This window comes from Gadus chalcogrammus, chromosome 7, assembly GCF_026213295.1.
Source record: "Gadus chalcogrammus isolate NIFS_2021 chromosome 7, NIFS_Gcha_1.0, whole genome shotgun sequence".
NCBI lineage: Eukaryota > Metazoa > Chordata > Actinopteri > Gadiformes > Gadidae > Gadus > Gadus chalcogrammus.
This window is the reverse complement of record NC_079418.1, coordinates 17212672-17227802: the sequence shown is the minus strand read 5'-3', so window position 1 is coordinate 17227802 and position 15131 is coordinate 17212672. Positions and strand designations below refer to the sequence as shown.

General features: G+C 43.3%; 1 protein-coding gene across 3 annotated transcripts in view; it reads right to left on the bottom strand.

The window, feature by feature from the left end:
* The window catches only part of larp1 (La ribonucleoprotein 1, translational regulator), a 45315-nt gene extending 31794 nt beyond the window's left edge, over positions 1-13521 (bottom strand). The window contains exon 1 of one of the 3 annotated variants that reach the window (XM_056595647.1): positions 12849-13521. In XM_056595647.1, coding sequence (XP_056451622.1) covers positions 12849-13239 — 391 coding nt within the window. In that variant the 5' untranslated portion in view covers positions 13240-13521. The other 2 variants (XM_056595646.1, XM_056595648.1) reach the window with 2 other exon arrangements.
* Between the last annotated feature and the right edge of the window lie 1610 nt (positions 13522-15131).

The window sequence follows — 15131 nt, the reverse complement described above, 5'->3', positions numbered from 1 at the left end:
AAAACGACCTCCGGGACCGGACGAAAGGGTACCTATCCGTATTTACCATAGGGTGTGAATTGGCCTTAAAGAGCCCATGTCATTAAAATCACATTTTTCCTGTTTGTTAAATAACATAGGTCTGAATAAGTTTGTGAGCTGTGGTAAGTTTGAAATCTATGCAGTTTGTCTGCTGAATGCAATAGGCAATGAAAGGAAAAAGGCAGAAGAAATGAGCCAATCTGGATAAGTTGACACTGTGACGTAGCGTTGTCAAACTATTATTCATGGCCCTGCCCACTTGGTTGGTTCGTAATCACCCACAAGAATTCTGAAGGAGTCGTGATTGAGCTAGTGCTAAATGCTAATACGTGTATTGTAGTTGCTTAGTTCGTAGTAACAGGCTAGTTACAGAATTTTGAATGCAATGGCAGAACGACATCGAAGTACATGAACTGCGACATGCTGCCTGCCGCCGGTTGCCGCGAGGCACCACCGCCGCGAAGCACCACCGCCCGGCAGCGGGCAGCCGGGCGGTGGTTCCTTGCGCCGGCAGCGGGCAGCCGGGCGGTGGTTCCTTGCGCCGGCATCAGGCAGCGCGCGGTTCTGTCTACTACAGATTGATGTGGAAGTGGAAGAACCAGAGACGTCGGAGAACCCGACGAAGTCCTTTGGGATTCATTATATCGTCTGGACGTGCACACAGCTTTTGGCCGTGATAATATTATTTGATATAGATATCTATGTATTATATGATATTATTTAGATATAGAGCTCCAGGACTGTAACGCAAGTGTTGTACACTTCCTTGTTATTTGGATAACCGTTCTGCTGTTGGTGTGATGCCGCATAAAACAAGTCGGACTCTCGTCTCTGGTATTTCTACAACGAGACTCGTAGTGGGGGTTATCTCAGCCATGGTTGAGAATGAATTGGGGGGAAAGGAACTTTGGCTTTGACTCCCTGAAGTACATGAACCACGACATGGAGGAGAAAGGGATTGTTGACCGCGGTCGTCTCCCGCCGGAGCCTCGCTGCCGATGGACCACCGCTTCAGGAGGCGGTGATTAGCGCTGACCGCTGCCGAGGCGGCGGGAAGCAGGGCTCAAGCGGGATACATTCGCGGCCAACAATCCCCTTCTCCTCCATGTCGTGGTTCATGTACTTCAGGGAGTCAAAGCCAAAGTTCCTTTCCCCCAATTCATTATCAACCATGGCTGAGATAACCCCCACTACGAGTCTCGTTGTAGAAATACCAGAGACGAGAGTCTGACGCGTTATGCGCCATCACACCAACAGCAGAACGGTTATCCAAATAACAAGGAAGTGTACAACACTTGCGTTACAGTCCTGGGGCTCTACATCTAAATAATATCATATAATACATAGATATCTATATCAAATAATACATATTATCACGGCCAAAAGCTGTGTGCACCTCCAGACGATATAATGAATCACAAAGGACTTCGTTCTCCGACGTCTCTGGTTCTTCCACTTCCACATCAATCTGAAGAAGACGCGGTCGTTTGAGATTCATAATAGCCTATCGTCTGGAGGCTCACACAGCTTTTGGCCGTGATAATATATATTATGATATAGATATCTATGTATACAATGGGTTTCTAAGAGCCATTGCGATACATCCACCGTAAACAGAGCGCATGTTACCGTGGCTACAAGCTGCTCAGGGCCAGGTGATAATATATATTATAGATTATATGATATAGATATCTATGTATAATATGGGTTTCTAAGAGCCATTGCGATACATCCACCGTAAACAGAGCGCATGGTACCGTGGGCTGCTCAGGGCCAGGTGATAATATACATTATATATTATATTATATTATATAGATATCTATGTATAATATGGGTTTCAACGAGCCATTGCGATACATCCACCGTAAACAGAGCGCATGGTACTGTGGCTACAAGCTGCTCAGGGCCACACCCCCACCCCCCTCCTTGACCTGCCTTGACACGCCCACCGTAACCAGAGCGCATTGTACTGTGGCTACAAGCTGCTCAGGGCCACACCCCCACCCCCCTCCTTGACCTGCCTTGACACGCCCACCGAAACAGCGCGTTTGGGGGAAGCTCAATGTGCGACTGGTTCGGAGTGGCTGTAACTCTGCACCACGGCTGAATTTCGGGGACGTCTTTGAATACTGTGGTTGTGGCCCACTAATACCTATATTAAAGCATCCATAAATAGCATGGCATGGGATCTTTAAGTCTGTTCTTAGGTGAGAAACCACCTTGTGAAAAGCAAGAATAGACAGGTGGGTGTTATCAAGCCAATGTGTACTAGGCTCTGGCTCTGATAAAGCTTGTCCCTTCATTGCTTAAGCTCAAGGGCATGCTAGGGGCAGGGCGATATTTTCATAAAATATCATGTTTACTCTCCTATGCTTGAATGAAATGGCTGGACCAAAAAAAACAAGATTTATAAAAGTTCTAAACTCGATTTGGCAAAAAAAAAAAAACAGTTGAACCCAATATTTTAGTTGGGATTCAAACACTTCAAAAAAAAAAAAAAGGTTTGTGCAGCGACTTCTAGGAATGAGCGTTGCGACCCCACGGTAACTTTGTGGTGTAATGCGCCACATACCACGTTATAGTATAGTTGTCCGGGAAGCCCAACTCTCTCCCGGACACGATCAAAATCAACAGCTGTCCACCACCAGAAGAAGCTTAGCCCATTCATCCAGTAGGGAAAAAGTGGATTCATTAAAAAGCTGCTAACTACACTCTTTAGATTAAAAATACACATAAGTTAAATTCGAAAGTTGACCACTAGTTTGAAAATATATATTAGATTTTTAGGCCAAATTACCCAGTTGGGTCATGTGATGGAATGCGTTGCACACGTTCTGTATAGGGATGGGTCAGAATATTTGATTATTCGTTCCTGAGGGTCAGTCGATTGTTAACATTTGGACCGTTATCATTTTTTCCCATTCAAATAATGAGAATTAACGGACGGAACTAATGTTGGATAGGTGTCCAAGGGCATTATCCCGCTTATACCATTTCACTTGCCATAGAAAATAAATTAAGACCATTAAGACCATTGGGGGATTAGCGTAATTTTCAGACTACAAGCCGCGCCTTTTTTCCCATTTTTCGATTCTGCGGTTTATATAACAGTGCGGCTAATCTATGGATTTTTACAGCTAACGGCCACTAGGGGACCTCCTAAATCTATGGATGTTACAGTCCACCAACTTTAACTCTATGGGCTCTATGACCGGTCCGCGACCCCCCACCTTTAAGCGGCGTGCTCCAGTGCGGCTTATATATGTACACATCATTCAATTTAGCTGCTGCGGCTTATACTCCGGTGCGCCTTATAGTGCGGAAAATACGATATTTGTTTATCAACAAGGCGGATGCGCACGCAGAATGATCGCAAAAAGAACCGGTTGACATGGTTATCTCTGTGTGGTTAATTTGCAGTTGCAGTGTTAATTAGCGATGTTGTCAGCTTACTGTTCGATTAAACTAATCAGAAAACGCGGTTATATGCTAGACCCTATAGTATCTGTGGTAAGGCTGGGACGAATTTCGAATTATAAATATGTACACTTTATGTTGAAAGTATAGACCGTCGCGATTCAGCCTTTATACCACAGATACTATAGGGTCTATACATACAACCGCGTTTTCGGATTACAGATTAATGCATTTTTCACAATTTACCGGCTCTCGTTTTGAAGGCTGAACAGACTGGAACTTTGACAGGAACTACTTACCAGGTATAGGGATGCACCGAATATTCGGCCACCGAACACGTTTGTCCGAAAATGGCCCAAAACATAATGTTCGGTTTCGGCCGAAGGAGTAAAAAGGCCGAACATAATACACCGAACATTTTTATTTTTGATTAAAAAAATTAATAAAAATAATAATTGTTTTACTCATTTATTTAAAAAGGTACATTGTTCTTAAATTCTTGCTGTAAGGTCTGCTGGAATGTTAGAAAACGTTCAGTATTAAATAAATATTTTGAATCAAATTTGTAATTGATTTTTTTTTATTGAAAAGCAAGACAAAAAAGTTTATAAAAGGACATTTAATTGTTTGATTTATGCAATGTTGAAAAATTAAAGCAAAATGAATGAAAAACAGTAAAAGCCACATTCGGTCTTCGCTTTCGGCTTTCGGCCAACTGTTTCAGTCTATTCGGTTTCGGTCAAGAATTTTCATTTTGGTGCATCCTTAACCAGGTAGTGGTTTTTTTGCGTTTAAGACTGATTTCTTGCCGACGATCCATGGCTGCCTTTGTGAATGTCGGCAAACATCAAATAATCGATTATTCGTTCATACCACCCACCGATTATTCAACCATGAAAAAATTGAGTTATTCACATCCCTAGTTCTTACCCCTTTCTATTCCCTGTCCGCGGTCCAAATTCGACGTCTGCCCTAACATCAAGCACTATATTTGGTACTTTATTTATACTATTTGCATATCTTTCCAAAAATGTTGGCTGAGGCTGTAGGGAGAGTTAGTTAGTGATAGTTGTTTAGGTCTAGTCCAGGCCAGCTACGATCCCCTCATGCTTGCCAAAGTAACATTTGGATGGCATCTCTACAAATCTTTTACATGCTCCCGATAGTACAAGTACTGCACCAGGAGGAAGGTCGCTGACACCCTTTTGGGGTGCAGCCCTTAATCGCTTATGTATTTGGATGAATGGCCCCAAAACTAAATGCACAGCAAGGTTGGAATTAGAAAAACATGCATTATAGCATAATAGGCTTTTAGTTAGGCAAAATGTTACTCAGATAGCAGACTGGCTGAAATACAAAAGGCTTATCCTCAACTTCCCACACCTGCATTTAAAGCGGGTCAAACGGGTCCAGTAAATCAAACCGCCTGTGCAGTAGCGTTAGCTGTAGATGGGAAATATTTCTACATTGGAATGCTGCAAAGATCCTAGTCACTGATAAAGAATGTTGTCATCTCAAATGCAATGAGGTGTAAAGAGATACAATTGAGCCCAACAGGAAATTTTGAAAACTAAAGTTCACTGCCAATTTGGCAGTGGAAAAACAATGTACTTTTCTAAGCAGAGAATCCACAGGGCTGCTGAGCAAGGATTTGTTCCTGTACTCTGAAAGAGATAAGTACAGCAACGTGTCCCAAGCAGGGAAGAGCCATGCACGGGTCCAGCTGTGAGCGGCTTTTCAGCGGGTGGCCTCAGAGTAGATGGGACAGCTGCTGGGAACAGGAGCTTTCTCTCCAGATTGTGCCCAGTGAGCCCCCACTACACAGTACTACCAGGTCAGATAGGACCGTTCACCAGTAAGGGCCTTTTTCCATTATTCTACACTGGCCTGGTTTTACTTTTCACTGGTCAGCCGAGCGCAGTGGGAATACACATCTCCAACAAGGCCGTAAGATATATTTTTCACTGATGACATCTTTGTCACGAGTCCATCGACACAAACAGACAAACACGCACTTATTGTAGCCCGGGGAGATTTGTTATAGTCTACTGTGACATTTGATTCATTTGTTTTAGACACATTTTATATGTTTGGGTTGTTTCAGAAGGACTGAACAAGCAATTATATCCACGATAATTTAAGTCTTGTTTACACAATGGTCAATGTTTCACACGTTTCAAGAGGGCCAGAGTATCTCCTTGATATTAGGAGAAAACACGTTGAATATCAGACAGCGATCTAGTATGAAATATGAGAGACCAGTCTTTAGACAAAGACAAATCAGAAAGACTATCTGCCTTCCTTAACCTTTTCAATCAACTTGTATAATTAAAAGGAACACAACAATTAAAACAAATCAAGCATTAAGTGAATCATCATCTTGTGAACGACACTGCAAAGCGTGGGCGTTTAACCAGTTTTGGAAATACAAACCAGCATGGCATGGTTTGACTCTGTCCAGTCTAAATGGGCCAATGGAAACGGGCCACAGTAAGCAGTGACTGCTCGTGGCCATCAGCAAAGGTCAGACACAAACTATCATCACACAATAGACCATCAACGAAGAAAAGCCGTAAATGTACTTCTCATTTAGAGGTTGCCAACATAGACAAATGGATCAGTCTGCATGTGAATACATCTGTTGTAGGGTCAACAGAAATGATGTACATTTAAGATAGTCAAGCCCTGGGATTAAAACGTGGCATATCCCGAACTGTACATCATTACCGTCACTGTACAAATCTCTTATTTTACATTGACTGAAACAAACAAACAAACTTCACCCTGCCACTGCTGGAGTATTCTCTGCGTTTCCCACATCCCCTCCGTGTTGGCCAGCTGTGACGGTAAGAAGTCGTGGCTTGCAGTGCACATGCATGGGCAGGGACTTCTATTAACATTAGCTTAGAGCACCACCCACAGCGGCGTCCTATTGGTGTGCCCTTACCACTCATTAGCCCACTTTCAGAGGGTCCGATGTTGAAAGGACTGGGTCAGAGTCAATACGACCTTTTATTGACACCTTCAATTCCCATTATTCTTCCATTTTCCATCTAGCAATAAATTTGTAATTGAATACGTTTTTCTAGTTATTTTTTTAACGTGGACACACCTAACTGCGATATAACACTGTTTGACAGAACATGAATTTGGATACAACGTGGCACGCTGTTGGACAATTTCCCGTTAGGAGTGGTGATTTCTCCATAACATTCCCTATAAATACGCAGTGAAGGATAGAATTTACGGCAAAGCAGAAATGAACAGCAGAGCAGACGCTGGACGAATATACAATCCAAGTCTCTGAAGTTGTCAGATGGGCCCCTCATCGCAGGGGCCACAGGCACACCATCCACCACAGAGGTAGAAGAAGGAGAGGCGGTTTTGTCATTTCTTCTTTTCTTTAACATCTAAAGATGGACAGTGAGAGTCTCGTTTTAACACGCTATGGGGAATAAGGTGGTCATCGTTTTTTGAACCCAACGACAACGTTGGATCGCTCTTTGAGGGTAAACAACTTTTTAGCCATTGGGCACACAAATGTAACTTGCCACAGCTCTCTCTCCTACAGATAAACAATCAGCAGATTGAACCTGTTATCAAGCCGCTTTAAAGGTCTAAGTACATGGTAGTTCGTGGTTTTCATTTGTTTTGGTATGCTTATAGCCATTCTTTTAAATTAGTTTAACACGAAAGTTGAAGAGCAAAGGTAGTGATTCAGAGCTGGATTATTGCAGCACCAACTTAATCTAATGTATTAATGAGTAGGATCTGTTGCACCACCTTGTAGAGTGTTCTCCAGTCAGGCAGACTGACATAAAATCCTCCAAGCAGGAGTGGCGAAAGCAATGGAAGAGAGGCCCATCCACTAGAACCAAATATGGAGCAAGTGACAGCCAGACAAGTGCATGCTAGCAGACAGCTTTGTCTGCTAGCCAAGACAGCTGACACACACACACACACACACACACACACAGCTTAAAGGACTCCTCACTGCTGTCACGTGACCAGTGACATCACCTGCAGAGCAAGAACCTCTGGAAGAAGAAGACGGTGGCGATCAACTGTTGGACATCGTCAGATATCCAGAATGGATGTTTAACCTGTGTATCTTAATTACTGTTAGTATTGGTATTTTCTACACACATAAAATTGTCGAAAATTGTAGTAGGTAATTAAAAAAAAAAAAATACACTGGTATCCATTTGGTAAAAACAAGGGTAGAGTACATTCATTGAAAGAAGGAAGAACGAATTTGTCAGACATGGTCACACAATCCTCTCCCGGTTCTCTTTCCAGAGAAAGTAATAGTGGTACTGGCCCACCATATATTAGTGCACCATGTGCATAAATGGGAAATAAGACATGGATGTTTTGTTGATGTTTTAACAGGAAAGGACAAGATGGAACTGGAGTTACTCAAGAACCTATTTACCGGCCTATCATTTTTTTACGTCAAAGCTCAAGAGGTAGTTTGTGAGGAGAGAGATATCGAGCCACTGAATAATAAAACACCCATGCAATAAAAACATTAAAAATTGTATTTAGTTAAAATTTTCTAATGAATATGAGCAGATGGAGGATGCGTGAAGCACCCCATGGCAATATTGCAAAAAAAAAAAAAGGGGGGTGCAATGAAATGTGCGACCCAATGACCCTAGCCCCTTTCAGGCATGGATTGATCAGTAAATATATAGGACTGAACAGTACACTAAAGGTCTGGACCTGGGTATGAAAATGAATTGGTAAAGTAAAAGATGCATGGCGTGGTCACAAATCACAGGACTCTTCTGTCCAATTAAATCGATGCAATCAATACAGTTTAAAGCGACTCCTTGAATGCCCATTTAAATTTGTTTTGTCCCAATAACTACCAATGCCAACAACCCACACCCTTGGCCCGTACTCACACTCCTCCCTGTAGAAAGAGCTTCACAACTTCACAAGACCCGTATTCCTATCAGGGTCTGCAGATACGCCGCCAAGACACTGATAAAATACACTACAGCTGTAGAATCTCCTGTACAGGCCACTCTCTCCCAATTCTGCGGAGGATGTGTACCAGCAGCGCTGTTAGTCCGACCGCTTTGATAACATTCTATAAAATAATTACTTATAACCTACAATTCAGGCATCCACCAAAATTAAAAAAGTTACTTTCTGGTAGTTAACATCCAAGAATCAAGCAGAGAAAGAAGCCATGTCTTTGAGGTTAAGGAGTTATCCGTTGCCACAGCATTACGTTGACCAGGGTAGGCAGAGTTCCCCCTGGGGTTGCCAAGTTTACAAAAGTGCCCACCTGCACGAACATCCCAGCCTCAACTGAAAGCGTAATGTACAGCAGCATAGCATTCAACCACACATTTGAATAGCAACTCATGCAGTTGGAACGTCTTTTTTCAATAATTACATTGTAGGCTGCCCTAAACAATAGCCAACTAAGACTCAATTCAACTGGATACATCGGCTCATTGAAGACCGGAAACCGGTGAATAAACTTCTGACAGCAATATCTTCAGCCCACTCATTGGTTAATAGATTAAAGCATCATAATGCTTCTGTGTCGTATTTAAATATTTTTGGAGCAATTCAATGAAAGAATTAGGCAATAATGATGTATCACCAAATTCAATACATTTATTTATGAACAGATAGATGGTTACCCGACAAGCCCTTGCTGATAATCCCTGTTATCCTGTATATTGGTTCCTTCCTGGCCTATACTATGTGATTTTAACTTTCTCCCTTGACCATTATGTCAGACGTTTTTTTTGTATCCTTTTATTATTGTCTGCCCTAGTTATTAATATTATGCACTGGCTTTCCTCATCAAAACTTTCCAAGGCGGCCCATCTAGGAGCGGCCACGTATCAATTCTCAGGTTTAAATTTTTAGGAATTAACCAGTTCAAATGAGTCAATAAGTAAATGCAGCACCTTTTCAAGTAAGCATTCAGCCCTCAGGGTTCCTACAAAAACAGTTAGGCAGGGGGAGGGGGCGTTAGGATGAAGAGCCAATAAGTACTGTAGGGTTGCACCTTCAATTGGGAATGGATTTAATCTATTTTTAAGAAATGATACTCGAATGATATACTCAAAGCTCTTCGGTCGCCTGCAGCACATTCTCAGAACACGAATCCCCACAGGCAGGGATTACACGGATGGCCCTGGTCGGGTGTGAATACTGAGCATAATCAGAATTACTGGAGCTTGCGGTCCACACGGAGACCGGCCACTGATGATTTCATCGATGTATTTTATTAATTAGCCGACTGTTTATTATATTAGGCTAGAAGTAACTTTTATTAGAATTATATAAGGCATTTATTTAAAGGCATACATATTTTAAGAATCAGACATGAATGTGCACATGGTTGTAATCTTGTGAAAGGTGACTGTAGAGGGTCGTTCATTCAGCAGAAATGCCTCGTCTACAGACAACTGTGCCCCCCCCCCCCCCCCAAAAGATGAAGTCAACGTAAACAACCAACATGAAAATACCTTCTCGCAGGGCAGGCCCTACGGCACGCTACATTGCAAAGGAGTCTGAGACGCTGTTGCTTCGACCAACACCTCGTAAACCAGGATACAAAAACAAATGCGTGTCAAATCGCAAAGAGGGCAGGATGGCTGCCTATATTTTAATTATTATGCATTAACAAAGTAGAATACTCTTAGGGAAAGAAAACATACATCTCTTCTCCCCTCCACCCCTTGACCAAGACGTTTTCTGGGGGAAGCTCTGTACTTTTTATTTTATACTCACGTTATACCAAATTAAAACAACGCTCCAAGAAATAGTACTAATTCAAAGAAAACCAGTCGAAAGTCCCTTCTATTGTTTCTAGTACTGGGAGAACTGACCCTCAGAACTGGGGACTCATTGGCCCTTTGTGGAAGTTTCTGCAGCCATTAAAGGAATGCTAATGTATCAAAATGAACTCATTGGTCTCTCCAGACCAGTTATGTTTGACCAGGACTTAGACAAGTCACCTCACAGGACAACCTCACACTCTTCCATACCACCCATTTAAATGAGCTTGAAATTGATGAAATACGAATACCAGATTTCCTCAAATATAGTTTGACCTTTAAGAGGGTCCTAAAAACCCCAAGTTTTGTGCCGAACCTTCAGATTACAGACAAATTGAACTTGATATAAATTTGGCAGTTGATGTGTAAACATTTTAAGGATTTTTCTCTTCAGTGGAGTGCATTACATGAAAACATTCCCTGGGTTTATTGAAAGGACACAAAACACATGTTTACACAAATGAGGTCATGTTATTTGACTTCACAAGGGCACATGCGTGTGTCCTTGTTCTTAGGTTTTGCACGAATATGGTACGGGACGCAGATCTACTCTACTGCTGCTTAACGCTGTTTTAGGAAGATATAGGCCTACTTGAAATATCATATGATGGGGTGCATGATCAGTGACATGTTTAATGAGACTTTTAACAACAATGGAAACCTCATATGTTTAACCTGAAATGCCAAGAAGATCAATAAAGTGGTGCCTTACATAACACTAATTTAGCTGACGCTAGAGATCTAAGAAACATAGCTCAACAGATGTGTGCATATGAAAACCCTTGCTTTGCATTAATGCACTTATTTACAAACAATGGATACAACAGTACAATGCTTAGTCGATTTTTGATATGAACATATTCAGTTTCCCTTATTAGGTCATTCTAGCAGACATGGTACAACCTTTTAATACATATATATCGACTATAACCAAGTAAACAAACTCCACTTTTATGCGACGCAAAGCATTAATATAAACTACATCTATCAACCATCTTAACCAGCCTAGTGATACAAGTTGTATAAATTGTCCTTCAACGAGGCAGGAGTAAACTCTTAGTTTGGCCAACATGCAACACATTATGGCCTAACTCACCAACAATACACAGCAGACAGCTGCATGTCAATGGGGGATGGTGGGTCGCTACACGGACAGCATGGGGGACACACGCGTGGAGAGTCAACACCACGTCGCCTCTACAGCGCACCACGTTGCCAAGTGGGATCATGGGACAGAGACGTCGTCATGCTCACGTCCACAGCAAAGCAGCTACACGTTTCAAATCACTGTCAATAGACCAACATGTGTCACATTACCCTTTACCACATGTATGGCAAACCTGGCCGTGTGAGCATTCTCGACTCACGTCATAGGACGTTCTGAACGCAATGTTGTGTTGGCTAGTTAGCATAGCTTGTTATGCATTACGATTCAAATGGTCGATGTTGCGTTGAGAATAGATTAACCAAACAGTCTAAAATGGACCTGCGCAAGGCACCACTCGTTTTCGTAAGAAAAGGGTTCACCTCCCACGTTACGCATCAAAGCCCGCAGCCTGAAGGCCAGCGCCATTGTCCCCATGCTGCCCGGAACACGTGGAGGAACACGTGATGCTCCCGATAAGCTGCTCGTCTTAATGCTAACACCACAAACCTTTTAGAACCATCGTCCAGACTTCAGGAGCATTGCCTTGTAATAAAGCCGATCTGAAGGTAAACACGTCGTGCAATGTGAGAAAAGCACCGTTGGGCGCCCGTTACCCAGGGCTAAGCTAGCCCACTCATAGGGAGGCCTTGCGGTGGGACTAGGCCCAGGAGGACTTTGAGCTATTGTTAGCTAGCCTGGTAGCTAGGCAGACATCCAGAGCCTCCTTGGGTCCAATGCTGGACATCAGATGATCCCGAAGCAGACCAGCGAGTCGCAGTCCAACATGCAGAACCCGAAGTTAGAACACGCACATGAGAAACTAAGTGTTGTCCTCGTTTAGACGAGGATGAGGGGGCGGGCAGGGCTGTTTACAGGACTAACACTGGGCGGACAGAGACCAACGTGAGGCTCCCAACAGTGGAGCATGGGTGTAGAAACAGCCATGCTCCATGGTTTACCTAAATCAATCACAACATAAAACCATCGTTTTTGATGACACCTTCAACAGACTCTATGAATAGCTCAACTGATAAGCAAGACAACTGTTGTCGATCCAACGCATGAAGCTGTTGATAGATGTTAAACTGGATTAGATGAGTCTTAAGCACCGATTGGTGGGATCAACTCAGTGGTCCCACACTACAGCCAGCTCTACCTGTTATGTTCCCCACAGCACGCTAGGCAACGTGTCTTTTGCACCAGTTCCTCGTGTTATCACCATAGACAGAACTGGGAACAGCACATTTCTTCTATATATAGCGAGGTAACCAAGCAGCAGTCGTCAGACAAGAGACCAAGCATACCAGTGCAGCCATTTACTCCCAACTGGAGCTCCGCTTGCCCAAAACGGACCCTCGACAGCTGGTTTGTCATCAGGCAACCAAAACGTACACGTTAGTTACCCTCATAATCCGTCCAGAGAGACACAAACACAGAAGGAGGATACACACCATGAGCTTGTCCGTTCACGTTGACCACGGTTACCGCATTCATCTTCTTAGTCCATGGGTTCACCTTGGGCGGGGGGGCTTCAGTAAATTCCTTTGGGTTGCCTTTAGAAGAGTCCTCCGTCAGGTTGTTAAAAACCATCTGATCCGACGTCAGGCTGTCTTTGCCCTGGCTGTGGCTCTCCTCTGTCCCCTGTTTCGGGGTCTCCTCGTTGTCCGCGGTGTCCTGCTCCGGGTCGTCCGTCCTGGAGCGGCTCCCCGCAACGTCAGTACTCCTCTGCTTCGCCCCTGCCTCGGAACACACCTCATCGTGGAGCATGTTGCCCGCATGTCCATGCTCCTCTTGCTTGACAAGAGGGTTGTTGGGCAATAGAGCCTCCACCTGAGTGGCCATTTCCCCCTTTCCTCACGACACCCCCAAATTCGCCTTCAATTCGGGAAGAAAAATGAAGTATTCGGTGGAATCGCCTGGTATCAGCTGCTTCTCCACTCCACCCCTAGACCAAGTAACCTTCAGTCTAAGACGCAGAGTGGTCAATGCTAAATTAAAACATATAAAACGCCCGGTATTCTCTCAAAATTACAACCTTATCTCTACCACTAGTAGCAATATGGATGATCCCCACCACGCGATAGAAGGGTGCGCGCACGCACGACGTAAGGGGAGTAGCCACGTACCACGGGCACGCGCACCAGGGCTGAAGCCACGGTGACGCTTGTCTCGTCCTCCTAGAGGAGAGATTTTTAAAGAATCCATACAGAATCCACCAAAAAAAACAACACTCATTCCCACACACAAAAAAAACTCAACACACAAGCACGTGTTTGCCACTGGAAGAGCACGTGTGCTCGATCACTCCAAGTACACGCTTTATTTTCCTTTTTTTTGCCATCTGTGTTGAGTGCGCGTTGAGTGTCGTGTTCATCTTTTATTGTGTGTGTGTGTGTGTGTGTGTGTGTGTGTGTGTGTGTGTGTGTGTGTGTGTGTGTGTGTGTGTGTGTGTGTGTGTGTGTGTGTGTGTGTGTGTGTGTGTGTGTGTGTGTGTGTGTGTGTGTGTGTGTGTGTGTGTGTGTGTGCTGCATACTGTGACTGAGCTGAACAGTATAGCCCATATGTCATGTAGCCAGTTCTCCAGCAAGGGGATACATCGGTTTACCTGTATAAAATGCAGCTATGGACACATTTAAGACACAATTAAAAGCTGATTTACAACCGTTTGCACTTTAATCACACACGTTGGTAGAAGAATATAAATTTGGCACTTATAAAATTACATCAACAAATCATGGTTTTGATTATTGAAATATGATGAAAAGGATCTTCCTTGCATCCACACAGACTCAGGATTAAGGTCATCATTTTGCATATTGATTGATACAATCTTTCAATAACATTCAGTGGTCTTGAAGACCCGTGTCTGGATACAGCCAGCAATGACACGTGGGATCTTCGTTGTTTTTTAATTGTCAAAGGAAATGAAAAAAATATATATTCAGGCCTACATATTCTGTATGCCTGAATAAATAAATCTATTTTATACAGTACAGACTGTATAAAAGAGAGACAGCTAGGCTGCCTTGTTTATTAAGTGGGTCTTAAATAGCAGACCCATGGGATCAGGGATCAAGGCAAAGGCCTATCATGACCCAATGTTACAACAAGGTGTAATTTAGAGGGTTGAATGGGTTAAAATTCTCGTTAAACACTTTATAGTTGAAAGTTAAGCTTTCTTTATGCAGAGAATAAGTGCTTTACTGGGCGGGGAGGCATGTAGGATTAGAAGGATGGATGTCAAGTTAATGCTCATCGCCAACAAAGATACAAAAGCCTATGTGGATTTTGGAAATAGTGGATGGCAGGGCTTGTTTGGGCTTGCAGACCAATTGGGGTACTGGGGTACTGACCTACATGTAGGATTCTAAGGCCAGCATGAATGTGGCAGTATCCGCATCACTTTGCAGCCCAATTCAAAGTTCCCCCATGCCAGCCACCCCCCTGAGATTTTGAAATACCACCTTTGGTTTAGTTGTGACAGCAAGGCCTTTTAGACGAGTGAGTCAGCAAATAGACATTTCATCATGCTTCCAACAAAACAGGCCTTCACCCAGAGGTTTGGCCTTTTTCTGGAATAATTTGAATGTTTTGTCAAATCATGGTATATATGGTCCACATGTTTGATTCACAAAACATTAATAATAGATCCGTCACTGACTGCTACTCCCTTTCTATCTCTCTTACTTTGCCTTTATGCCGAATGCCATTATCCACAACAGCCAGAGTAACAC